The sequence below is a fragment of the Cervus elaphus genome, chromosome 20, assembly GCF_910594005.1.
Source record: "Cervus elaphus chromosome 20, mCerEla1.1, whole genome shotgun sequence".
Taxonomy (NCBI): Eukaryota; Metazoa; Chordata; class Mammalia; order Artiodactyla; family Cervidae; genus Cervus; species Cervus elaphus.
Genome location: NC_057834.1, coordinates 113,165,810 through 113,190,804, shown reverse-complemented (window position 1 = coordinate 113,190,804; position 24,995 = coordinate 113,165,810). Strand labels below are relative to the sequence as shown.

General features: G+C 46.8%; 1 protein-coding gene across 1 annotated transcript; it reads left to right on the top strand.

Moving 5' to 3' along the window:
* The first annotated feature begins 9,611 nt into the window (after nt 1-9,611).
* On the top strand, nt 9,612-17,751 carry DMRTB1 (DMRT like family B with proline rich C-terminal 1). Its single transcript, XM_043877681.1, has 4 exons — nt 9,612-10,465; nt 12,090-12,295; nt 15,340-15,526; nt 16,823-17,751. The coding sequence occupies exons 1-4, from the start codon at nt 9,892-9,894 to the stop codon at nt 16,885-16,887; spliced, it is 1,032 nt and encodes a 343-aa protein (XP_043733616.1). The 5' UTR covers nt 9,612-9,891; the 3' UTR covers nt 16,888-17,751.
* The last annotated feature ends 7,244 nt before the right edge of the window (nt 17,752-24,995 follow it).

The window sequence follows — 24,995 nt, the reverse complement described above, 5'->3', positions numbered from 1 at the left end:
CAGAGGAGCTACCCCACGTCTGAGGTCAGGGGCAACAGCCGAGACGAGCTACCACACGCCCGAAGTCAGGGGCGGCAGCTGAGAGGAGCAACCCCACCTCCAAGGAGAGGCTGCTGCGCGGGCGCAGGAGGGCCCTGAAGAGCTACTCCACGTTCAAGGTCGGGAGGGGCGGCCGTGAGGAGATACCCCTCGTCTAAGGTAAGGAGCAACGGCTGTGCTTTGCTGGAGCAGCCGTAAAAAGATACCCCCCATCCAAGGTAAGAGAAACCCAAGTAAGACAGTAGGTGTTGCGATGAGGGCATCAGAGGGCAGACACACTGAAACCATAATCACAGAAAACTAGCCAATCTAATCACACAGACCACAGCCTTGTCTAACTCAATGAAACTAAGCCATGCCGTGTGGGGCCACCCAAGACGGACAGGTCATGGTGGAGAAGTCTGACAGAATGTGGTCCACTGGAGAAGGGAATGGCAAACCACTTCAGTATTCTTGCCTTGAGAACCCCATGAACAGTATGAAAAGGCAAAATGATAGGATACTGAAAGAGGAACTCCCCTGGTCGGTAGGTGCCCAATATGCTACTGGAGATCAGTGGAGAAATAATTCCAGAAAGAATGAAGGGATGGAGCCAAAGCAAAAACAACACCGAGTTGTGGATGTGACTGGTGATAGAAGAAAGGTCCGATGCTGTAAAGAGCAATATTGCATAGGAACCTGGAATGTTAGGTCCATGAATCAAGGCAAATTGGAAGTGGTCAAACAGGAGATGGTAAGAGTGAATGTCAACATTCTAGGAATCAGCAAACTAAAATGGACTGGAATGGGTGAATTTAACTCAGATGACCATTATATCTACTACTGTGGGCAGGAATCCCTTAGAAGAAATGGAGTAGCCCTCAGGGTCAACAAAAGAGTCTGAAAGGCAGTACTTGGATGCAGTCTCAAAAATGACAGAATGATCTCTGTTCATTTCCAAGGCAAACCATTCAACATCACCGTAATCCAAGCCTATGCCCCAACCAGTAACGCTGAAGACGCTGAAGTTGAACGGTTCTATGAAGACCTACAAGACCTTTTAGAACCAGCACCCCAAAAAATGTCCTTTTCATTATAGGGGACTGGAATGCAAAAGAAGGGAAACACCTGGAGTAACAGGCAAATTTGGCCTTGGAGTACGGAATGAAGAAGGGCAAAGGCTGATAGAGTTTTGCCAAGAGAACGCACTGGTCATAGCAAACACCTGCTTCCAACAACACAAGAGAAGACTCTACATATGGACATCACCAGATGGTCAACACTGAAATCAGATTGATTATATTCTTTGCAGCCAAAGATGGAGAAGCTCGATACAGTCAGCAAAAACAAGACCGGGAGCTGACTGTGGCTCAGATCATGAACTCCTTATTGCCAAATTCAGACTTAAATTGAAGAAAGTAGGAAAAACCACTAGACCATTCAGGTATGACCTAAATCAAATCCCTTATGACTATACAGTGGAAGTGAGAAATAGATTTAAGGAACTAGATCTGATAGACAGAATGCCTGATGAACTATGAACAGAGGTTCATGACATTGTATAGGACACAGGGATCAAGACCATCCCCACGGAAAAGAAATGCAAAAAGACAAAATGGTTGTCTGAGGAAGCCTTACAAATAGCTGTGAAAAGAAGAGAAGTGAAAAGCAAAGGAGAAAAGGAAAGATATTCCCATTTGAATGCAGAGTTCCAAAGAATAGCAAGGAGAGATAAGAAAGCCTTTCTCAGCAATCAATGCAAAGAAATAGAGGAAAACAACAGAATGGGAAAGACTAGAGATCTCTTCAAGAAAATTAGAGATACCAAGGGAACATTTCATGCAAAGATGGGTTTGATAAAGAACAGATATGGTATGGACCTAACAGATGCAGAAGATATTAAGACGAGGTGGCAAGAATACACAGAAGAACTGTACAAAAAAGATCTTCATGACCCACATAATCACGATGATGTGATTATTCACCACCTGGAGCCAGACATCCTGGAATGTGAAGTCAAGTGGGCCTTAGAAAGCATCACTATGAACAAAGCTAGTGGAGATGATGGAATTCCAGTTGAGCTATTTCAAATCCTAAAAGATGATGCTGTGAAAGTGCTGCACTCAATATGCCAGCAAGTTTGGAAAACTCAGCAGTGGCCACAAGACTGGAAAAGGTCAGTTTTCATTTCAGTCCCTAAGAAAGGCAATGCCAAAGAATGCTCAAACTACTGCACAGTTGCACTCATCTCACATGCTAGTAAAGTAATGCTCAAAGTTCTCCAAGCCAGGCTTCAGCAGTACGTGAACTGTGAACTTCCAGATGTTCAAGCTGGTTTTAGAAAAGGCAGAGGAACCAGAGATCAAATTGCCAATATCCGCTGGATCATCAAAAAAGCAAAAGACTTCCAGAAAAACACCTATTTCTGTTTTATTGATTATGCCAAAGCCTTTGACTATGTGGATCACAATAAACTGTGGAAAATTCTGAAAGAGATGGGAATACCAGACCACCCGACCTGCCTCTTGAGAAACCTGTATGCAGGTCAGGAAGCAACAGTTAGAAGCAGACATGGAACAACAGACTGGTTCCAAATTGGAAAAGGAGTACGTCAGGGCTGTTTACTGTCACCCTGCTTATTTAACTTATATGGAGAGTACATCATGAGAAATGCTGGGCTGGAAGAAGCACAAGCTGGAATCAAGATTGCCGGGAGAAACAGCAATAACCTCAGATATGCAGATGACATCACCCTTATGGCAGAAAGTGAAGAGGAACTAAAAAGCCTCCTGATGAAAGTGAAAGAGGAGAGTGAAAAAGTTGGTTTAAAGCTCAGTATTCAGAAAAGTAAGATCATGGCATCTGGTCCCATCACTTCATGGGAATAGATGGGGGGACAGTGGAAACAGTTTCAGACTTTATTTTGGGGGGCTCCAAAATCACTGCAGATGATGATTGTAGCCATGGAATTAAAAGATGCTTGCTCTTTGGAAGAAAAGCAATGACAAACCTAGACATCATATTAAAAAGCAGAGGCATTACTTTGCTGACAAAGGTCCATATAGTCAAAGCTATGGTTTTTCCAGTAGTCTTGTATGGATGTGAGAATTGGATCATAAAGAAGGCTGAGCGCCAAAGAATTGATGCTTTTGAACTGTGGTGTTGGAGAAGACTCTTGAGTGTCCCTTGGACTGCAAGGAGATCCAACGTCCATCCTAAAGGAGATCAGTCATGGGTGTTCATTGGAAGGGCTGATGCTGAAGCTGAAACTCCAATACTTTGGCCACCTCATGAGAAGAGTTGACTCATTGGAAAAGACCCTGATGCTGGGAGGGATTGGGGGCAGGAGGAGAAGGGGACAACAGAGGATGAGATGGCTTGATGGCATCACCGACTCGATGGACATGGGTTTGAGTAAACTCTGGGAGTTGATGATGGACAGGGAGGCCTGGCATCCTGCAATTCATGGGGTTGCAAAGAGTCGGACACGACTGAGCGACTGAATTGAACTGAAGGAATGTGGAGGGAAAAAAGTTTTGTCCTTTCTTCCTCCTTGAGAATTCCAGACCCCTCTCTCCTTGGGGACCCCTGGACTTCTTGTCAACCTGCCAAGGAATCGACTCTTTCAATTTCCTTTAGGATTGAATAGTTTGCTCCTTGCAGTTCAAGGGACTCCAAAGAGTCTTCTCCAGTACCACAGTTCGAAAGTGTCAATTCTTCGATGCTCAGTCTTCTTTATGGTCCAACTCTCACATCAGTACATGACTTACTGGAAAAACCAGAGCTTTGACTATATGAACCTTTGTCAGCAAAGCAGTGTCTCTGCTTAATACGCTCTCTAGGTTTGTCATAGCTTTCTTCCCAAGGAACAAGCATCTTTTAATTTCATGGCTGAAGTCACCATCCGCAGTGGTTTTGGAGCCCAAGAAAATAAAATCTGCCACTGCTTCCACTTTTTTCCCCTTCAATTTGCCATGAAGTTATAGGGCCAGGTGCCATGATCTTAGCTTTTTAAATGCTGAGTTTCAAGCCAACTCTTTCACTCTCCTCTCTCACCCTCATCAAGAGGCTTTTTAGTTCCTCTTTTGCTTTCTGCCATTAGAGTGGTATCATCTGCATATCTGCATTTCTCCAGGCACTCTTGATTCCAGCTTGTGATTCATCCAGCCTGGCATTTCACACGATATACCATTTATGGTGTTCTCCAGGCAAGGCTACTAGCGTGGGTTGCCATTTCCTCTTCTGGTGGACCACGTTTTGTTGGAACACTTCACTATGACCCATCCGTCTTGGTGGTCCTGCATGGTGTGGCTCATAGCTTCACTGAGTTATGCAAGCCCCTTTGCCATGACAAGGTTGTGATCCATGAAGGCGATATGTTAGCTAGAAGAGTCTAATAAAATTCTAGTTTGCATTTTGAATCTTCAAATGCATTGATGTTATTCTCAAAGGAATATTTTCATATTAGCTTGTTAGGTATAAATTACCAGCAAACTGCTGTGTAAACTAGGAGAGAAAGAAGGGTGTTGTTATATACTAAGGTTACACCATTACTGTGATACATAGTCCGTCAGATTCTCATAAGATTCCAATCATAGGGCTTACGGTGGATTATTTACATGCTACCTGATCAGTAGAGTCCTTTAGACATTTAATATTGCTACGAACTCTGGAAACTTAATTAAAAAGCATATGATGTATGTATTTCTCCTCCCCAGAACCCACCACAGGTGAAGAATTATTACTACTAGGAGCACTAATGTTGCTTTGCACAAATAACCGACCTTGGTCTGCTCACCTGCTGTGCAGCAAAGCCAGTTTACTGGTAGGACAATACAGTGTTTATTTGCAGGGCCCCAAGCAAGGAGCACAGGCAGCTCATGGTCAAAATACCTGAACTCCCCAATAGCTTTCAGGGAAGGGCTTTTGAAGGCAACATTTGAAGTGATGGTTGCAGGGGGATGGCTTTCCTCTCATTGGTTGGTGGTGAGGTGACAGGATGGTGTTTCAGATTCTTATTTATTAACTTTCTGGTTCCAACCAGTCTGGATCTAGTGCTCCTTCTCAGCATGCGGTTGCCATCTTTTACTCGGGTGAGGGTGTGTTTCAGTTCCTACAGAACAACTCAAAGATACACATCAGATTGTTATATATATATATCCCTTGAGGAGGAACTAAGACTCTGTTTTATTGCTGAACTATCACTTCTTGACTGCTTGCTTTTCCTTTGTTTCTGCATTCCCTCCCTTTCCTAATTAGTAACTGATTGAATGTGTTCTTTGGAACACAGTGAAGGCCTAGGAGGCTAAATATTTTTTTCTTTAAAAGAAAAGGGAGACACAGAGGGCTTCTGTACCCAGGAGGGCCCTGCAGAGTCATGCTCCATTTCAATAGTGACTACTACAGTTTCCTTTAAAGGACCCCCTTCACATGGCTACTGCTTAACCTCTCCATCTCCCCTCTTTCCAGTCTCCTGGCCTCACTGTACTACAGCCATGCTGCAGCCTTAAACATGATATTCTCTCTGTTTGGGATACACTTCCCCTGCACCTGGCTAATTGCATCCTTAGGCCTACCTCAGGAATCAGCCCCTCAAGGAAGTCTCCCTTGATTTCTTGATCCACATTAGGACCCATAGTATCTTCCCCACCACTCAGCTTTCATCTGGAACTGTTTGTTTACTGTCTATTTGCCAGCTAGAATGTATGCCTAAAAGTAAGGATCCTGTGTTTTTATTTACTTCTGTGTCCCTTATGCTTAGCACATAGTTGACACTGAATGAATACTGGCTATGGACAGAGAAAAGCAAATTAGCAAGGCATCCTAGGAAATTTCCCCAGGTTACTACCACCTTTATTTACCCTCCTTTGCCCCAACTGTAATAGGATATGTAACAAGACAAACATTTCTATTAATCACCAATATTTTCTTGGGGATGGCGCTGCATTTGCTTAGAAGAAATACTGAGTTAGTAGATATATGGTTAAGAACAGAGACTCTGAGGATATATTTCCTGGTTCTAAATTATGGCTCTTCCACTTGATGGCAGAAAACCTTGGGCAAGTTACCTAACTTCTGTAGGTACTGGTTTCATCATGTGTAAAATGTGGGGTGGAGAGGGCAGGGAATAATAGTACCTACCTTAGAGGGTTGATTTGAGGATTATATGAATTAACACACATAGAGGAGTTTATCAGAGAAGGCAATGGCAACCCACTCCAGCACTCTTGCCTGGAAAATCCCATGGATGGAGGAGCGTGGTAGGCTGCAGTCCATGGGGTCACGAAGAGTCGGACACGACTGAGCGACTTCACTTTCACTTTTCACTTTCATGCATTGGAGAAGGAAATGGCAACCCACTCCAGTGTTCTTGCTTGGAGAATCCCAGGGACAGAGGCCTGGTGGGCTGCCATCTATGGGGTCTCACAGAGTTGGACTTGACTGAAGAGAATTAGCAGCAGCAGCAGCAGCAGCAGCAGCGGAGTTTGTAATTACTGGCACATACAAACACTTAGTAAGTGCTAGTTGACAATACTACTGTTATTATACCATCAGGGGTAAGAGGTAATCTCAAGGAAGCAAAGTTGATTCTCAAATTCTGCTTGTTGGGAGAGTGGTCGTATTTACTCTTCTTGTTGTTGTTCAGTCGCTCAGTCCTGTCTGACTCTTTGCGACCCCATGGACTGTAGCATGCCAGACTTCCCTGTCCCTTCACTATCTCCTAGAGTTTGCTCAAACTCATGTCCATTGAGTTGATGATGCCGTCCAACCATCTCTGTTGGATCTTATTCACCCTGGGCTTTCTGTTTTGTGTGATATTGGAGAAAGTTGCTGGATCCAAGTTAATTTACTGTGTCATTGAGAAATGTGATGCCTTTGATATTGGCAGGAGAGGGAGGCAAGATTCATTTGTACATTCAACAAATATTTACTAAATGTTTATATTGTGCTATATATAAAGGGAAGTAAGATAGTCACAGCCATTACAGAACTCTCAAAAATCAAGAAGAGAAAAGCTAGAGCCTGCATAGTGAGATGGGGATGGGGAGGGTGGGCAAGGTGGAGGGGGACCAGATCAGTTCCTCTCCAGTGTGTGTGGCACAGCAGAGGAGGATCTTGAGAGAACAGAAACACTAACACAGGATTTTAAAGCATCTGCTATAAGACATGTCATGTAAATCCTCCCCTCTACCCCCTACAAAATCTTCAATCACGTTTTCATTGCTCATGAGAGACAGCCTGAAGAAGAAGACAGCAGATATCTGGGTTATAGCTACTGGGGGGAAGATGCTATAGGCAAAAAAGCCCTCCCTTACTCTTGCATGCTACCAGTGAGGAAACAATACAGTGCACACAATATTTAATGATTACAAGTGATATTCCCATGCACAGCATAATACAAGACTCTTTAAAATAAACAGTATCAATTACAATCATGTTAATTGAAGAGAAGAGCCATTATTGAAGGTAGGAAATTTGGGACTCTGTGGAAGAAGCAGCCATATCTAAAGCTGGGACTCAGATATGACTATCAACCAGCCCCTTTGTGGTTAGTCAAGCTGGTGATTCCTCAGCACTGTAATTTGTCATTTTATAAACTTCTGCTTATGATGATGCAGACCTTCTTAAACATAAACATCCAAATGTTTCAATGTAGGGAAGGAAGGGGTCTACTATGTATTTACTGCTCTCATCCTTCTTCAACTTCCAGCTTTTCAATTTTACATATTACTATCTTTTAAAATAACAATTTAAATAAATTTTACACACATATATGTATATATTCATCAGCCTAAGAAGTAATAACCAGCCATCAACCCAAATAAAACAATCAATTTGCCTGAATTTCCAAGAATGAAATAAATAAAGCTCTGTTGGAATTTACCTACACAAATTGAGACTTTGAGGGGAAGAGAGAAATAAACTAGTCTTTCTTTCTTATTTGTTTACTGTATAAACCCTAGGGTTTCTGTATCTTATGACTATAGGTTTAAAAGACTTATGGTTGTTTATTAACATTCTCAAAGTAGTATGCAAATTCACATCACCTTGGGTATTTTTTGCCTCAAAGTTATGAGTAAAAATGGAAGCATTTTGCCATTAAAGAGGCTAAAATAAATGAATTCAAATGGTTGTCCTTGAATATGATTTTCCTTTAAATCATTAATAGGAAAATGAAGAGATCTTGAGTGGTCAAGCATGAAATGTAAATGAGAGTAGTTTTCATGTTTAGGCCTTAATCAGCTGATGTCACCTGATGTTAAAATTTAAATTTGATAATGCAGAAAATGATCTTATAATTTGCAGTATCATGAAAGAATACAGTTTGTGCCCAGATTTTTTGACAGTAGTATTGAAACTATGATTTTTAAGTAACATTTTCAAATGACAAGGTCAGTGAAAAAATTAGACATTCTGAATTAAGTGGAGTCAGAAAAAGAACTTGTCTGTGCTTTCATTTATGGGACCATTTTTTTAATCAAAAATTAAGATACAGGCTGTTAGAGCAAAGCAGAGACAAACCTAGATCTCTTTAAATGGATTGAAATAACCAGTGACATTCTTGAAGGGTCAAATAATACAGGAAACATATACTTATGCCCTCTTAAGATGAGTAATGTATTTCTTCAAAGCAGGAAAAAACTTTACAAACACCTTTTCAGCTTTCCAGTATATAATGAGTCTCAGAATTGCAAGCATTTCCTATTGTCAGGTAGCTGGTGAGAAATGCAAAGTACACCTGCAACCAGCGGCTCAGGAAGATCAAGGTGGACACCAGGCCTTGGCTCTCACTTCTACCATTCTGTTACCAGAAACAGAAAACGTCAGAGAAAGGACAATTAAAAACATACACATTTTAGCCAGGTATTAACCATAATTACCCCCTTAAAGATAATGATTAATCCTATGATGGTAAGTTTTTTTTTTTTTTCCCTCCTTTCTTTCTTTTTGGGGCCTAAGCTGGGGGTGGGGGGGGGGTTGGGGGGGGGGGGAAAGACCTCAGGGTGTCACAAATTTCTATCAAACAAGAAAATGAATTGGCTTAGCAGTCTTGGGAAAACTATGAAGTTGTGGCAGCTTTGCAGGTGTCCCAAGATTTGGGTTGCTTTACAGGAATAAATTCATGGCACAATTAAGCACTGGTTCAAGCTCATGCTAAAAGTACCCTAAGTCCCTTTTAATCACTCCAAGTATGCGTTTCTTTGGAAGGCATCAACAGCAATATGCCACTTCCAGAGATGCATTCCTATACCAACAAGACTCAAAAAATGGGAATTACTCTAAAGGCACACCCTTGAACAACCATCACACTGCACTGAGCTCCTGACAATATTCTGGAAGCATCACTGTGAACAGTTGCTTCTCTGTAGGGGAGAAAAGTGAAATTAAGCAGAAGCAGCAGCTTCTGTATGGAGAAACACGGTTTGAGACTTAGAATCCTTTTCTACTGCAACAGGTTTACCAACAGCTACATTCCTCTGGAGTTTTGAATCTGTGGATCCTTGAGTAACACGCCGCTTTTTTTTTTTTTAATTACGAAATACTTTCTGTATACTATATGGCGGGAAGAAAAAGTTTGGAAATTAAATGCCTAAGACTGCAGCTAACCCATATGACATACATGCAATAGCATTACTTGAAGAACTTATTCAACCCAATCCTTTGCATCTTGTTAACCAAGGCACAAAACCTCTCCAAATTTTGCACCAAAAAAAAGAGAGAATGGCAAGGGTCTTGCTGCAGCTCCTGTGACGCACTGAACGCCACCTAACTGTTACAAGTGTATCCAAAGTCCCCAGCACCAGGGACTTGGGGGGAACTGCTTCTCTCTGCTTCACTGACCCTGAAGCTTTCAGAGGAGGTGGTTGTGCTATGAAGGCAGACCGTACCAAGCAGGCCGACAAGATGCTTCGTACCCCCAAGTGCTCGCGGTGCCGGAACCATGGCTTCCTGGTACCAGTCAAGGGCCATGCGGGCAAGTGCCGCTGGAAGCAGTGCACCTGCGAGAAGTGCTACTTGATCACCGAGCGCCAGAAGATCATGGCTGCACAAAAGGTGCTCAAGAAGCAGGCCCCTGGTGAGGAGCAGGAGGTGGCCCTGGGCGCACAGGGACCCCAGCTGGCCTCCGGGAGCGCTGCCGCCAACCCGGGCCCAAGGTTCTACCCGCTGCCTCCGCTTGCCGTTTTGGGAGACGCGCAGCTGGGCCCTACGGGCCAAGCGGCCGCCTGCTTCCCTGAGAGGCCCCCGCGGGGCTGGAGCCCCGGCACGAGTGCCTTCCAGCCCATTCTGGGTGGCCGCATGGGCCTGAGCGAACACGCCGCCAGGGCCAGGCCCAGTTCTCTGGAGCCCCAGCTGGCGGCGGAGGCCACCGGCCGGGGCTACCCCGGCTGCCTGGAGCTGCGCAGACCGCCGCGGCCTGTGCCCAGCCCGCTGTTGGCCGACTTCGGTAAGATTCCCGGGGCCCCGAGCTTTTGTCCCGCTACTGGTTCCTCTCTGGGCTGCCGCCTCCCCGCTCCCCCGACTCTGGCGTCCCAGGCCAGCCGCGGGTTTGGGCCCTTGGGGTGGGGGTGGGAAGATGCTTTCTAGAGGGAATCTTGCTTTGGAATACCTTTTCCTGAGTAGGCATTTGGGTTTGGTGCCTTTTTGCAAGAAGGTAAAAAGAGAAAGGAATGGGTGGTTCTGGGGGGTAATTTTTAAAAACATTTAGCTATAGTCTCTGCTTTTCCATTCGGGGGGAAGAAAAAAATGGCCGCAAAAAAAAAAAAAAAAAAAAATGGCCGCCAAAAAAAAAAATGGCCCCCAGTCCGCTTAGCTGAGGCTCCTCCTCCCAACAGAGAGGATCTCGGGAGAGTGGCCATATTGCGCTTGCGCACCTCTTCCCACCCGTTTCTGGGGCTGGAGGCTCCTCCCCCAGAACATCCTCGTGGGTGGGCCGGCGCATTATGACTGCGCTGGCGTCCCTCCGCCCACCCCTCCCCCACCGTCTGTGCCCTAGACTGCTTGCTTCTCAGCCGTGCTCTGGCTTGATGGTGTGTATGTGCCTTCTTCCCACCTGTTTCCCAGGCATGGTGGAAGTGAGACCTCTTCTCTGCTCCCTACAAGAGAACAGTCTATTGAGATGTTGTTGCTTTTTTTTCTCTCCTCCCTCCACATGCATAAATTACATTGTTCCCAAGGTATTGTAACTTTCACTATTATAATTTCAAGTCACATGTAGATTTGAGACTTTTTAAAAGGGGCTCATTTTGGGTGCAGACACGTGTTTTCTTGGTTTTCTCTATGGCAGTGTAGTAGAAAGAGCACAAGTCTGAGTCAGGACGCTGAGGGGCTGCTCACTTGGTAATCTTAGGTAAGCTCCTTCTTTCTGCGACAGCTTCTCCCCTCTGTAGGCTAAGGGAATTGGCCTGATGCTCTCCCAAGGCCCATTCTGCCTTCTTGGATATTCTAGGAAAATATAGGTCCCTAGAGAACTAGATGAGGAAGACAGATCTGAAAAGCAGTTCTAGGAGAAGGATACCTTTCTATGGATATGGAGCCTTTCTTTGTTCCATTGACTGAGCACTGTGTGCCAGACACTAGTGATGAAAAGGTGAAGGGGGGCGAGTCAGCTCCTTGCCTTCAAGGATGTTGTCCTTGTGAAAGAAAAGGACATCACAGATTGGTGTATCGAAAACTCTAATAACCAGTGGTTTAGCTGTGGTCTGAAGGAAGATTAGGAGCTGAGTACTGAGGATTCAAGAAGGCAAAGTGGGATTAGGAGAAAAAGCCTTCCAAGCGGAGGGGACAGCATCTGCAGAGGCCCTGAGGTGGAGGAGAAAGAAGGAGCTACTAGTTATCAGACAGTGAGGCTGGAGTGAAGGCAGGAACCTAGCCTGCATGGGCTTCATGGCTGGGCCGAGGACTTTTGCTAAGGGCAATAGAACGTGGTTGAAGGGTTTAAAAAGCAGGGAGGATCAAAAGCATAATGGATATGAGTGTTTATTTATACTGCTACCTTCAGACAATAACATGGTGCCCTTTTTCCTTGCTCCATGTGTTTTTAACACTTCACTCATTGCCTGTCTTTTCAGGGCTCCCTCTGAGCATCAACTCAGATTCTGTGGTGGGGTCTGAGTACCTGGAGAGAGAACCTCCCAAGCTGTACCCCAGCTGCTCCAGCATGCACCCCTATGGCCCTTTTCCGCTGGGCTACCAGGGTGCGTCCCCTGCCGCGGGGCCCCCTCTGCAGCAGCGTTTCGGGCATGTGTCCTATAGCCACTACAATGGAGGAGGCTTGGTGAGTCCCATCCCTGATATTTTCGAGGTTCCTCCCTATCTAAGCTGCCCTGGCTGCTTTAACAGACCTTCTCCCAGGCAGCCAGCCATTGTGCTCACTCTGCACCAGGACATGGGCAGTGGGTGGAAGGATACAGCTTTGACCTTGTACGCTGTGCACCTCTGCCCGTGTGAACAAGTTGTCCTGGGCTGTGGTGTGGGCTGAGAGACTCCGGGAGCTCAGGCAAAAAGAAATGCAGACACATCTCAGATAAACCTGGGGAACAGCCGCACGGGAACCTGAGTGACCACCAGCCTTGATCCATGGAATGCCAGTCAATACTAGGTACCAGATAGGAAACAGCACTTTCCTGGAGCCACACATTTGAGGGCAGAGTCAGGAGCAGACATAGGTACCGTGCTGCAAAGATATGGCCCACTTGAGACGGCCAAGGACTTTCAAGAGGATAGGGCACTTAAGCTTAGTCATGAAAAATATGGAGACTTCCCCCAAACACTGGTCACCTTAGGAGATATTTGTTGAAAAAAAAAAGGGTGAAATTTAATCATTTTATAAGATCAATGATGAGTTGCTAACTGGTGTGCTCTTTGAGCCTGGAGTTTTGAGTTCTGGAAGTTCTGGATATATAAGAGTTGTGTGAGATGTGGGTCAGGTGACCAGCTTTTGCAGCATTGGTTGCCAGCTCCTTCCATCCTTCTCCCTTTTGACAACCCCAGAGAGCCATCAGAACTGCAGAATAGCGAGAGGCCTGGGTGACCAGTCCTGACTTTGGCCCATAAAGTGGACCTGTGAAGGAGTTGACAGAGATGCAGCTCACATTCAGGGAAGTATGGACCACTGTTACCTTTACTTTCTTCCTCAGCTACAAGCCCAACCCTGTGTGTTACAGAGATGCTGCCTTGGGTGAAGGGCAGAGTAGAGTGAGTAGAGAGCAGGTTTCTTTGGTCTAATGTAGAAAGTAAGAGAAGGGACCAAAGCTTGACATTAACATAATGAAGTCGTGCACCGCACAGTGAATCCCTGCGCCTGCTTCACTGCAGCAGCGTCTCCTCTGATCCAGATATTCTAAAGTTTTATTCAGAAATCATTTCCCATTCATTCAAGGGGGAAAAGTTTGAATACCACTGGTCTTGATAATTTCCAGGGTGCCTACTGGCCCTTATGTAAGCCCTCGAGGTACATGTTATTTCCTCATTGTGGAGCAGAGGAAGAAGGCTCAGAGGAGTTATGGATTTGTCCAGGGTCACCGAAGTGGGGAACAAGGAACTGGGATTCAGATTACACAACTGGTCAGTGACAGAGGCAGGACAGAGGTATAGAGCAAACATGACCCTGACTCTCACCATCCCTCTGCCCTGCCTGAAATTGGGGGTGGGATGCTGGCCACCCCATTGCAGCCCAGGGAGAGTACGGCATCTCTAGCCTCCACACAAAGAGAGGAGTCTTGGCCAAATGGAGCACACACCCACCGTCTGCTCACACAGAAGCCCGGGGCCTGGCGTCCAGGGCAGGGCTCTGATTGACAGGCCTGCCAGACGGCCTTTGTTAGGAGTGTGATCTCAGTTGGTTTATCTGGGCCTGAGCTGCCACCACCAGCCCCAGGCAGGAGCTGTGATCCAGGGAGAGACTTGGCTGAGCAGCTTGGAATTAAAGACTAATAATCCCCCTTCTTACCCCCTTCACGTCTGGATAGGGGATCACCCATTCATTTGTGAAGCTGTTTCAAACCCAAGAGCCTATGAATTGCTTTCATCCGTGTCCTGCCGCCCCTGCCCAGCCTCCCAAATACTCCCTGAGCCAAATACTCCCTTCTCTTCCTGTCCTGTCCCACCTGCTGCTTCTCTGCTTCCTCTTTTCTCTTCCCACAAAGAGCACAGGCCTGGAATCAGACAGACCTGGAGACCAAGCCTAGCTTTGCTGCTTCCTCTCTACATGGCCTGGGCACATCACCCATCCTCTGAGGACCTTGCTCAGGTTCTTAGTCTCTGGCATGGGGGTAAGAGTTTTATAGCATCAGACTGTTGACAGATTCTAGCCATAAGGTGTGGATGCATATAAAGTGTCTGGTCTGTGACATGGTGGTTACTCAAAAGTGGGCTTTCTTCCCTTTCTTGTGATCAAATTAAGTTAGGAAGTACTGGGTTAACATAAGCAGATTTAATAGGCTCATGTGAAAGTCACCGATGTGGGGGCAGTTTTCAGGGCTTCTCAAACTCCCTGGACAAAGAACACTTCTAAGAGCACTTAAAAATATCTTGTGGGACACTGGATGTCTCTGGCACACAGCCTGTGAAGTGCTGCTCTGGAGTACCTGGATGGAGGAGTAAATAATAAGACTTGTACCTGAAATTTATGATTTTACGTTACATTCATGTCTTTCTCAGTTAAGCTCTGAGCTGTGTGGTCATCACCCCTCCACATCCTATTAATCCAGCCTTGGGGTCCTGTGGTATGGAGTTAGCTTTCACCTTCTGATAAACACAGAAGGGCTGAAGCCACTTTTCCTGAGGTCACCTAGCTACCCTTGCCTCGGTAACAGCTGCACTATACTAGCTGGTTAAAATGAGGAGCCCACAGGCCCAGTGATGCTGGAGTCTTAAGTCATCACATGTGCCAGAGGTGGGACCCCAAGTAGGTGGATGCGTTCAGACCCTTCTCCAGTGCAGAGCAGTGGGGTCAGGCCGACTTGGGATTCTGTTCTGCCTCTGCCGCTCCCCAGCTCTGGCCTGGGCCTGTACCTTCATCTCACTGATGCTGGTTTTTGTCACTACAGTGAGGATGGTTAATAGACCCTCCCTCCTAGGTTCGTCAGGATAGAAGGAGGCTGTGGACACACTCAGATGCAGTTGCTCCCCAGGCTTCTCTGCGTTGTGCCTGTGTTCCTCCTAGCCTCCACTCATCTGGCAGGTGTTTGCTGGACTCCTCTGTCTGGGCTGCAGAGATGAATGGCCTCCACAGGGAGCCCCCATTCAGGGCCATGAATGTGGGATCAGCCCCCTGGCTCACCCTCTGCCCTCTGACTGTCTGCTGTGTGTGCCCCGCAGGTGGCGGACCCCATGGGAGACTTCCAGCCGAGCTACTACCCGCCGCGGGCGCCATCGCAGCAGCCCCAGTTCCTCCCGCCGGGCTTCCTCTCTGCGCTCCACTTCTTCCCGCCGCCGCCGCCGCCGCCGCCGCCGCCAGCAAGCTTCTCGCTGACCATCCTGTCTGACATGGACAAGGAGAACACCGGTGAGTGAGCCCCCGTCTTCCAGCTGCCGAGGGACTCAGGAGGACTCTGGGGGAAGGGGGTCCTACTACGAAGTGGATGTGGAGGGAAGGGAAATGGAGAATAGGATTTTCAATGTGCTGGGCCCTGGGGAAACTCTTTCCTGGAACCCCTCTCTAAATTCCATACAGGAGCATCTAGGGGAGGTGAGTCCCCATTCTCAGGTGAGGAAACTGTGAAAAACCCTGAGAGGGTCTCACATACGTACGTGGTGCAGCTCGGATTTCAGCAGAATTCTCTGTCTGGCTCCAGCTTCAGTGCCAGTTTCCTCACCTTAACAGTTCCTGTGGGCAAAGACGTGGAGGATGGCATGCATGTGGTGCCGAAAGACCAGAAGAGCCAGGCCTCTCTGGCTGGGGAAAAAGCGTGTGCTGAGCCTGCCTGGGGCTGGTGGGGATGATTCCTCTGGCTCAGGCCACTCTGGCCTTCACAGCTCGGTCACTGGTGCACCAGGTGATCTTGGGCACTCACACCCTCCTCTGGGCCTCAGTCTTCTCACCTGTAAAGTGGGCCCTGTCACAGGGTTACTGTGAGGGTTTTCTTTTGAGGGCCCTTGAAGCTTTAAAGGTTCTAGGATTTCTTTCCCCCTTCCAGTCCTCCCCTGAGGCTCCTTAAGAAAAGAAACTGAGGCTCCTTAAAAAAAGAAACTGAGGCCTGTTGTATGTCCGATGCCTAGATCTATTAGCTGGGGGTACGGTACAGTGTGACTTGCAGTACGATGGCCCTGGTACCACACAGCCTGGGTATAATAAGTCCTGGCTCCAGCACTTACCCACAGTGTGACCTCGGGCAAGTTCATTCACTCCGTGGTGCTTGTTTCAGTATCTGCAAGAGCAAACTAATTAAGGGTCCCTTCCCTCATGAGGTCATCCTGAGGATTAAACAAAACCTAAAATGATGAAGGCATTGGTAAAAGATTGTTCTCACTGTTGCCCCTAATCCCCAAGCCAACCATGATGCTGCATGGTAGGCATCATCTAATGGACAGAAGGAGACGCTGAGGTTCAGAGCTGGGAGTAGCTCGCTTCCTGCCACCCAGCTTGTGACAAGCAGAGCTGGTGTCTGAACTTGAGTCTGTGTCGTCTGGCCAGGGCTCGAATTCCAGTCTCCTGACTCCTAGCAAATTAAAAGTAGGAATGGGAATAACTAATTCTCCATAGGGACTGGCAATGGTGAGGATGCCTTGTAGAAAACTTGTGTGTGAAAACAGGTGATTTTTCCTCTTTCTCAATCGAGCCCCTCTTCTCTGTCCTTCACAGATGACCAGGACGTGGAGGGGCCGATCGAGCCCAGCCAGCCATCGTCCCAGGAGCAGTCCGACTAGGCCCAGGCCCTCAGGCCAGCAGCGTGGGGCCTTGGTGCAGGGGGTTGGGGGGGTGGGGCGCTTGCAGCAATGATTTTCTTGTTTCTATTCAGTGATATGTAGGGAGGAAGGGTAGTGATAAGAGTAAGGTGGCAGTCAATTCCCATTTCAAGATAGGAGGAAGGAGTGTGGTTGCTAAGGTTCTCTCAAGCCTGAGACATGGGGGGTTGAAAAGGAACTCAGAGGATGAAGTCATGAGGGCGCGGCCAGAGCTCTGAGATGTGGGGGGCTGGGGGGAGCTCACGTTTAGGAATGAATTTAACCAGCTCTGTGTTGGCTGCTGTTAATCAGATTCACCCCTAGAGACGGCCTTTGATTTCCTCAGGTCCTGCTCCAGGACAGGAGGCACTGTCTACCTTAGCCTCTGCTTCTGCTGCCTCTGTCTGGTCCCCAGCAGGAGGCAGCACAGACATCAGGCTTCAGGGACATCCAAGTGGATAGCGGGAGCAGCCAGGACCAGGGTGCTGAACAGATTCTGCTCCATCCTTTCTTACTCCTCTGTCCCCCAGAGTCAGCCTGGCTACTGCCCCTCGCCCCTTCTCTAGGGGCTTTACTATCAAATATAAGCATTGTAGGCTCTGAGGTTGCTTCACTTCTCCCCCATGAAGTTTAAGCCATTATGACATCATTTATGGTTAAAAAAAAAAAAAAAAACTATTTGACTATTTCATGTTTTTATAGTGATTGCTAGCTTTAAAAATTAAGCTTTTTGTAAGTTCTTATGCAGTTCTCAGAGAATAGGATGGTGCTTCCAGATTACCTGTGGCATCAGTTTCTTCTCTGGGGACAGCTGACAGTTGAAATAAAATGAACAGTGGAAATCCCTGTGGAAGGTGTACGCTCTCTTTAACTCTTTGTGGCATACAGCCTTGGGAAGGGGAGGCGGTGGCTGGGATTTGTGGCCTGAGAGCCTGCTCTTTCTATGCACTTAGGCAAGACTTTCCCTTTATCTCAGTTATCAAGTAAGAGGCTTGGGCAAGGCTGATAGGTTTTTTACTATCAGTATTGTTGTTGTTATTTTTTTTCTATGAAATTTAAAAAATTTTTTATTTATTTTTAATTGAAGGATAATTACAGTATTGTATTGTTTCTGCCATACATCAACGTGGATCAGCCATAGGTATACAGCCTCCCTCTTGAGCCTCCCTCCCACTTCCCTGTTATTATTTTAAGCAGTGGAGACCTTTTAAGGAAATCTGATGCAGACAAATGAAATGTAAAGATTTTCTGTAGTTTCCCTTCCCCAGCTCTTTGCATGGTCCCTGCAGAGTGACATGGTTTTAAAAAACCAGAACTTGATCCCATTTTGTTGTTTTAGAGTCCTGGTTCTCTTCCCTTGTTTTCACTTTCTCTGTCATTTAAAACACATCCTGCATCTCTGCTGGACTCAGGGCCTGGCACTCAGCTCTGCCCATGAGAAGCATTGAAAGCTGGTGCGACAGATTGTCCAGTGGGATTGCAATGGGACAGAGAGAGGTAGAGGGGCTGTGGGTGGGGGAAAGGGTCAGAGAAAGCCTTCTGGAGAAGTTTGGGTTTTGACTGAGTCTTCAAGGGAAGAATGAGTTAGATGAAGGTAGGCACCCCCAGCAGCAGGGTGAGAAAGGGTAGGAGACCAGGAGTGAAGGATTCAAGGGTGAGGGACAGCATTCTCTTCAGTCTGGAAGGGACTGGCACCCAGGAGAATAGGCTGAGCTGCCTCCTGCCTTGCCTGTGAGCCCAGCATCTCAAGACAGATGGCAGGAAGAGCACTGAGAAGTGATAGTCTAACTATTCTCTCAACATCAGTGTGGTGACTGGGGCCTTGAGGGCCTGGGCCTGCTCTGTTGGAAGGTATTGGAGCAGACACAGTCATAGGAATTTTTCAGTCCCTGCTTTACACACAGTGTTTTAGCAGAGCAGAACCTGGCCTCCTGAGGCCTGCAGGTGTCAGCACTGGTCTTAGTCTGGACCTGAGGATGCAGTGGTTTTGGACTAGCCTGGCTTTGAGGCTGAAGTTATCAGCCATCCCACTGCTGGTCCTGCCTCTGGGTCCACAGGGCCACAGGAAGCCCAGGAGCATGGGAGAAGACACAGCTTCTGATTCCACTTGGTCTCGTTCACGCTGCCCTTACTGGACCCTGACCTTCTGAGGGTATGGCCAGATGGGGCTGGATCAGTGACCCTAATTTTTCATCATTCTCCTTTATTTTAGAGCCCATGCTTTGAAAGATTTTTCAACCAAACTTCATTCATCTGTAAAGCTGTATTCCCATTTTTGATCAGCACATGTAAGCATGAGGCCAGTCAGTGACCACATGGACTTCACAGCATTCCAGACCATGTTTAATGAGCCTGGAGTGTGTGTGTGGTGGGCGGGGAGTGATTTGAGGTGGGAAGCTCCATTTTGTGGAGAACAGCAGTGTCCCCTTGTCCACAGGACCCCTGGAAGGGGAGGGTTGCTCAGTCCTTCTGTAGGCCTGTGTACTGATGAATCTCAGAGACCAGTCAGCATCTTTACTGCAGCCTTGAGGGTGCCTATTGGGGTGAAAAGGCCAACCATAGGGCAGGGTGGGACCCTGCCAAACTCCCTTCCCACCAAGTGAACCCCAAGTGCTGAGAGCCTGTCTGTCCTTCCCTATATACTCACCATAGTTACTTACCCTGGTGGTCTCCGTGGAACCCGGCTCCCTGTAGCCTTTCCAGTCAATTTAATCCATTCTCCCTGAGTGCCCTGCTTCTCCAGGCAGTCCTCCAGCAGCTTCAACATGAGCACTTAGACACCAGATCTGCTTATGTTGCTGCCCTGCTCACATATCTTACATGGCTCCCTACTGCTCTGAAGATCAACAGTCTCAGCACAGCCTGTCTGCCCATTTCTCCAGCTTCTCCTCCACTGGCTGGCCCAGCCTAGCTAGTTCCTGTAGGGGTGGAGTCAGCCAGGCCCATGCAGAAAAAGATTGGAAGCAGAGAGACCGTCGGCCAGGGACAGCGTTGCTCAATCTAAGTGACCAAGACTTGGTTATGAGTTGGGAGAACAGGGTGGAAGGCAGCTGGCAGTATTCCATGAAGTCGGGTGCACCGGCAGGGAGCTGCCAGTAGAGGGCGCGTGGAGGCAGACCACCGCGGGGGAGGGGCCTGTTGCTTAGCGACCAACCGCCGAAAGAGCGGGAGCGTCCATTGCTGCGCATCTGCAAGCGTGGCTGGACGAATAGGCTTAAAGCGCTCCCCAGAGACCTGGGATCTCTCTGGGAAATCAAAACGATGAGTCTCTGGGCTGTGATCATCAACCTCTCAGCTATCACCTCTTCATTACCCTGCTGGTCAAATAGATGCTTTACTATCTTTGTCTTCATACAGTAGCTCCAAGTACCATGTTCCGTATCCTCCCACCCTTTCTCTCCTTTCTGCGCCTTGGCTCATGCTGAGCCTTCTTCCTAGACTCTTTCCAGTTTCACCCACTCATCTTTTACTTATCCCTTTCAGACTTAGTCCAGGCGACCCCTCCGCCAGGGTCTCAGCCTGTGGGACCTGCCCAGGCCCTCGGCTGCCCGCTGTCACACTAATCCCACTGAGTAGGTGTCCCTCCCTCAAGCCCTGAGCTTCCTGGGGGACAGTGACAAGGTTTCATTTGTCTCTCTGTCCCCACTCCCAGCATGGGCTCAGCATTGGTTAGGACTGCAGTTATCCAGGGCTGGTTGCAGAATTTCAGGGCCAGTTTGTGCATTATTATGTGGAGGGTTGAGTTGCCCTGCCTCTGGCCACTCACTCAACTTTGCACATGTGCTCTGCTCTGGCATCACAGAGTGGGCAGAAGAACAACAGGGAGTCAGCCTTCACTGAAACCCTACTGTGTGCCAAACACTGCACCTCTCCCCTTATTTAATCCTCACAATGACCCAGGGAAGAGGTATGGTTTCATTTCCTATTTTATAAGGGAAAATTAGGCATAGAGACAAATAGTGATTTGACCAAAGTCACACAGCTTATAAAAGGCCAAGGGCATGCAGAGGGCAACATACATCCTTGGGCCCAGTTAGAGAGTTGTTTATATCCATTATGCTGTCAATTACCACCTTGAGATTTTTTTTTGAACACAAACCACCTGAATGCCCCCCTGTTTCTGGGCAGATTCTAGCACAGCCCAGGGAGAGCAGCCTGAGGATGTTTGCCTCCTGAAACCACTGCCCACTCTATTCACTGATGTCCAAGAAGCTAAACCTCCTGAGAGAATGCTGAAATAGGCTTTGTGGTGACCATTGTGAAAAGGGCCCTCGTGGTCTTTGGGCCGGAAGGCTGTCAACACTCACTGTTACCCAAGCCTCAGCTGTGGCCTGGGCCTCACCTCAAGCCCCATGGTGAGAGCTGGGACTGACGGAATGCTTGTTCTTGTGGCCAGAGTGGAGTGTCTTCTAAGGCTCCACCTCTAGGTTTTGGCCCCCCAGATCCTACTGGAGAGAAGCCCTCCCACCATGATATACCAGTTTTTCTGGAGGGTGGGATGGGCATGCTGTGCAGATAGAACATGCCCCTCTGGGGCTAGGACAGGGGACCAGGTCCTCTCCTTGCCATTCTGAGGATTTCCAGAGCCCCTTCCGCTCCTGGACGCTGTGGCCTTGATAGGCCTGGACCTCAGCTCCTCTTACTGGAGAGCTGTTCAGAGGCCCCAGGATGAGCCCTGGCCTCTTCTCCTTGGCCATGGCCCAGAGCCTTTGGGTCCTGCTCTTTCCCCTTGCCTCTTCCTGGCTGTGTGCACTTGGGCACGTCACATAACCTCTATGGGCCTCCCTTTGCCTCTGTAGCTCTGGCTCAAGTGTGCCGAGGATGCAGGGAGCTCTCATGAGAAATACGCCTCCGATGCCACCTCTTGGCGCACAGGGTATGGTACTTGTATGGTCAGATGATTGAAGGCAGCCTTCTCTTTGAGACTGTCAGGAGGCTAAGAATCACACAGGCTAACCACTGTGGTCTCCATGTGCTAGGCGCTGTCTAAGTGCTTTCCACAAATTCTCCCTCTGAATTCTCACAGCGACCCCTTCAGCCAGGCACTGTAATACCCCCATCTTACAGATGGCAAAACTGAGATCCACAGAGGTAAGATTCTTGCTCTTCATCGTACAGTGTGTAAGTGGCAAGCCAGGATCAAATCTGAGCTCCACCTGAGTCCAGAGCTAAGTTCCTAACTGCATTGGCCTCTCCTGCTTCTCAGCAAAGGAGAGTTGTGAGTCTTGGGGAAGTCGTGGTCCCCAGAAGACTTGCTGCCCAACTGTTGTCCACCCAGCCCAGCTGCTCTCAAGGCATGTCAACAGTCTGAACACAAAGAACAACCTTGCTCAGATCTTACACAAGGACTAAAATTATTTAAAATAAAAACCTTTTATTTTCATTTTGAAAATGAACCATGGTGGCTCAGATGGTAAAGAATCCACCTGCAATGCAGGAGATCTGAGTTTGGTCCCTGGGTTGGGAAGATCCCTTGGAGAAGGAAATGGCTACCCACTCCAGTATTCTTGCCTGAAGAATTTCATGGACGGAGGAGCCTGGTGGGCTATAGTCCATGGGCTCGCAAAAGAGTCAAACATGACTGAATGACTAATATACATTTTCATTTTGAAAATGAGCAAAGAAGCATGAAGTTGATTTTTTTTAATGCATAATAAAAAGTTTACTAAAATTTAAATATACATCCTTCTACAAGGCAGAGGGGAAATTTATCAATAATGGTGCTTTACCTTAATTCAAAGGTAACCTAGGAAACAGTTTTGATTTTCACCAGGATGATTTCTCTTCACACTCATTTCTTTCTCCAGACTTTTTGTTTTTTGTTTTAAAATAATTAAAGAATTGTGAATATAAGTAATTCATGAAAATGGTTAACAACTTAAAAGTAGAAACCAGAAACACTTTTTTTCCCTACCTCTGTTACCCATTCTCATTTCTTTCCTTGGAGACGTCTCCTCTATTTGCTATCTCCTTCCAGAGATGATTTGCACATGCCTTTTTGTTTGTTTAACTAAACTTCGATTTTGAGAAAATTATAGATTCACATGCAGTTCTAAGAAATAACACAGAAATCTCATGTACTGTTTACCCAATTTCCCCCAATGAGGCACTATCATAAGCAGCAAACTGATACAGCCCACTCAGATTTTTCAGATTCAGTGTTATGTTTTATGTTTAAGTTCATTTTTGAGGTGTGAGGTTGAGGTTCATTTTTCGGCCTGTAAGCTGTGCGTTAGTAGCTCAGTTGTGTCTGACTCTTGGCAATCCCATGGACGATAGCCCACCAGGCTCCTCTGTCAATGGAATTCTCCAGGCAAGAATAGTGGAGTGGGTAGCCATTCCTTTCTCCAGGGGATCTTCCAGACCTAGGGATCGAACCTGGATCTCCCGCATTGCAGGCAGATTCTTTACTATGGACCTGTGGATGTCCAATTGTTCTAGTACCATGTGTATAGAGGCTATATTTCCTTCATTGAATTGTTTTTGCACCTTTGTCAAAAATAAGACCTATTTGTGTGGGTCTATTTCTGAATTCTCAAATCTGTTCCACTGATAGGTTTTTTTTTAAAAAAAAACACACACACACAGGGGAACACGTGATTCACACTGTTCTGTACACTTCTCTTCATTAACACCAGATCAGCATTTCTGAGCCTTTTTTGAGCCATGGACTCCTTTGTCAGCCAGGCAAAACCTATGATCCCTTCTCAGATCAGTGCTTTAAATGGATAAAAATCAAGCATGTAAGGTTACAGAGGAAATCAATTATGTTTAATATACTTGTCAAAATAGAGAAATACGTTTGTGATTATAAAACACATACTTCTTTACTAACACATTAAAAAACAAAATCTATTGCTGGATCTAATCACTATTAACAGTTTCTAAGTAGTGATATAATTAATATTTTGAGTTATTTGCAACCACTGTAAAGTGATATAAGAAAATCTGTGATTTCTATTGGTGACCAAGTCACTGCCAATTCTACTGGAATAGGTGGCCTGCACTTATAATTGATGGAAATGTGGAATTATAGTTAGAGGTGAGTGATAAACAAGATGTAATTTTCCCCCAGCCAAGTTCACAGAGCCCTTGATGCTCCTCAGGACCCCGGTTATGAACTTCTGAATCAGAGCTTGGAAATCCTCCTGGCCTCATTCTTGTTAGCACCTGAGTAGTACTTCACTGCATGGATGCCCCTCAATTTATGTAACCACTGTCCTGCTATGAGACTTTTAGGTTCTTTCCAATCTTTTGCTGTTAATGCTAACTTAAATGTGTAAAGGTTTCTCTGGCTATGATTTTCTTCTCAAGAAGGGCTACCAAACTGACCCCTCCACATTCAGTGCCCTTGGCCGGGCACACACACACACAGCCGATCAGCAGGGGGCATCTGGGTGAGCAGGCCTGGGTCCACCTCTCCTTCCTTCTGGGCTTTCCACCCTCCACACCATCAAGTCCTTTGCCCCTGCCCTCAAGCCCAGGCTGGGGATTCCATGCCATCCTCAGTGAGCGAGTGGGTAGGCAGGCTGGGGAGGGTTCCCCCAGCCAAGTCGCATCCTGTGAGCAGATGTACAGCTCCACTATGCCTTTGTGCTACGTTTAATTAACAGCAGATCACGAGATGCTAACATTCTATCATGTCAACTCTTGCATTTGAGCTAACACAGGCATTGGCCTGTCAGTAATTAGCTGCAGGGTGGTGTCTTTTCTTCATCTTTTTTCTTTTTTTAATTGAAATCAGAGCATCTTTTTTCTTTCTTTCTCTCTTTCTTCTTCTTGGTAGTAGATGGAGTCCATGGAACATGCTGTGTGGACTTGGCTGTTTTTCCACATTCATGGACAATTAATTCCTAGCTCTAATCCAGTTACCCAGCAAACACTGAGTTGCCTCCCAATGTTGTCAGCAATTTGCTGGAACAGTTGCTCCCCCTATCCCTACCACTTGGGGAAATAAGAGGCAATAACACCTCGTTCTGAAATGTGTGAAACCTATCTGAATTGGAATCCCTGACCATTTCCCTGTCAGTCTTTAATTAAGTTGGTGTTTTTCAACATCTGGCTTTTGTTTGTTTGTTTTTTTCAATTTG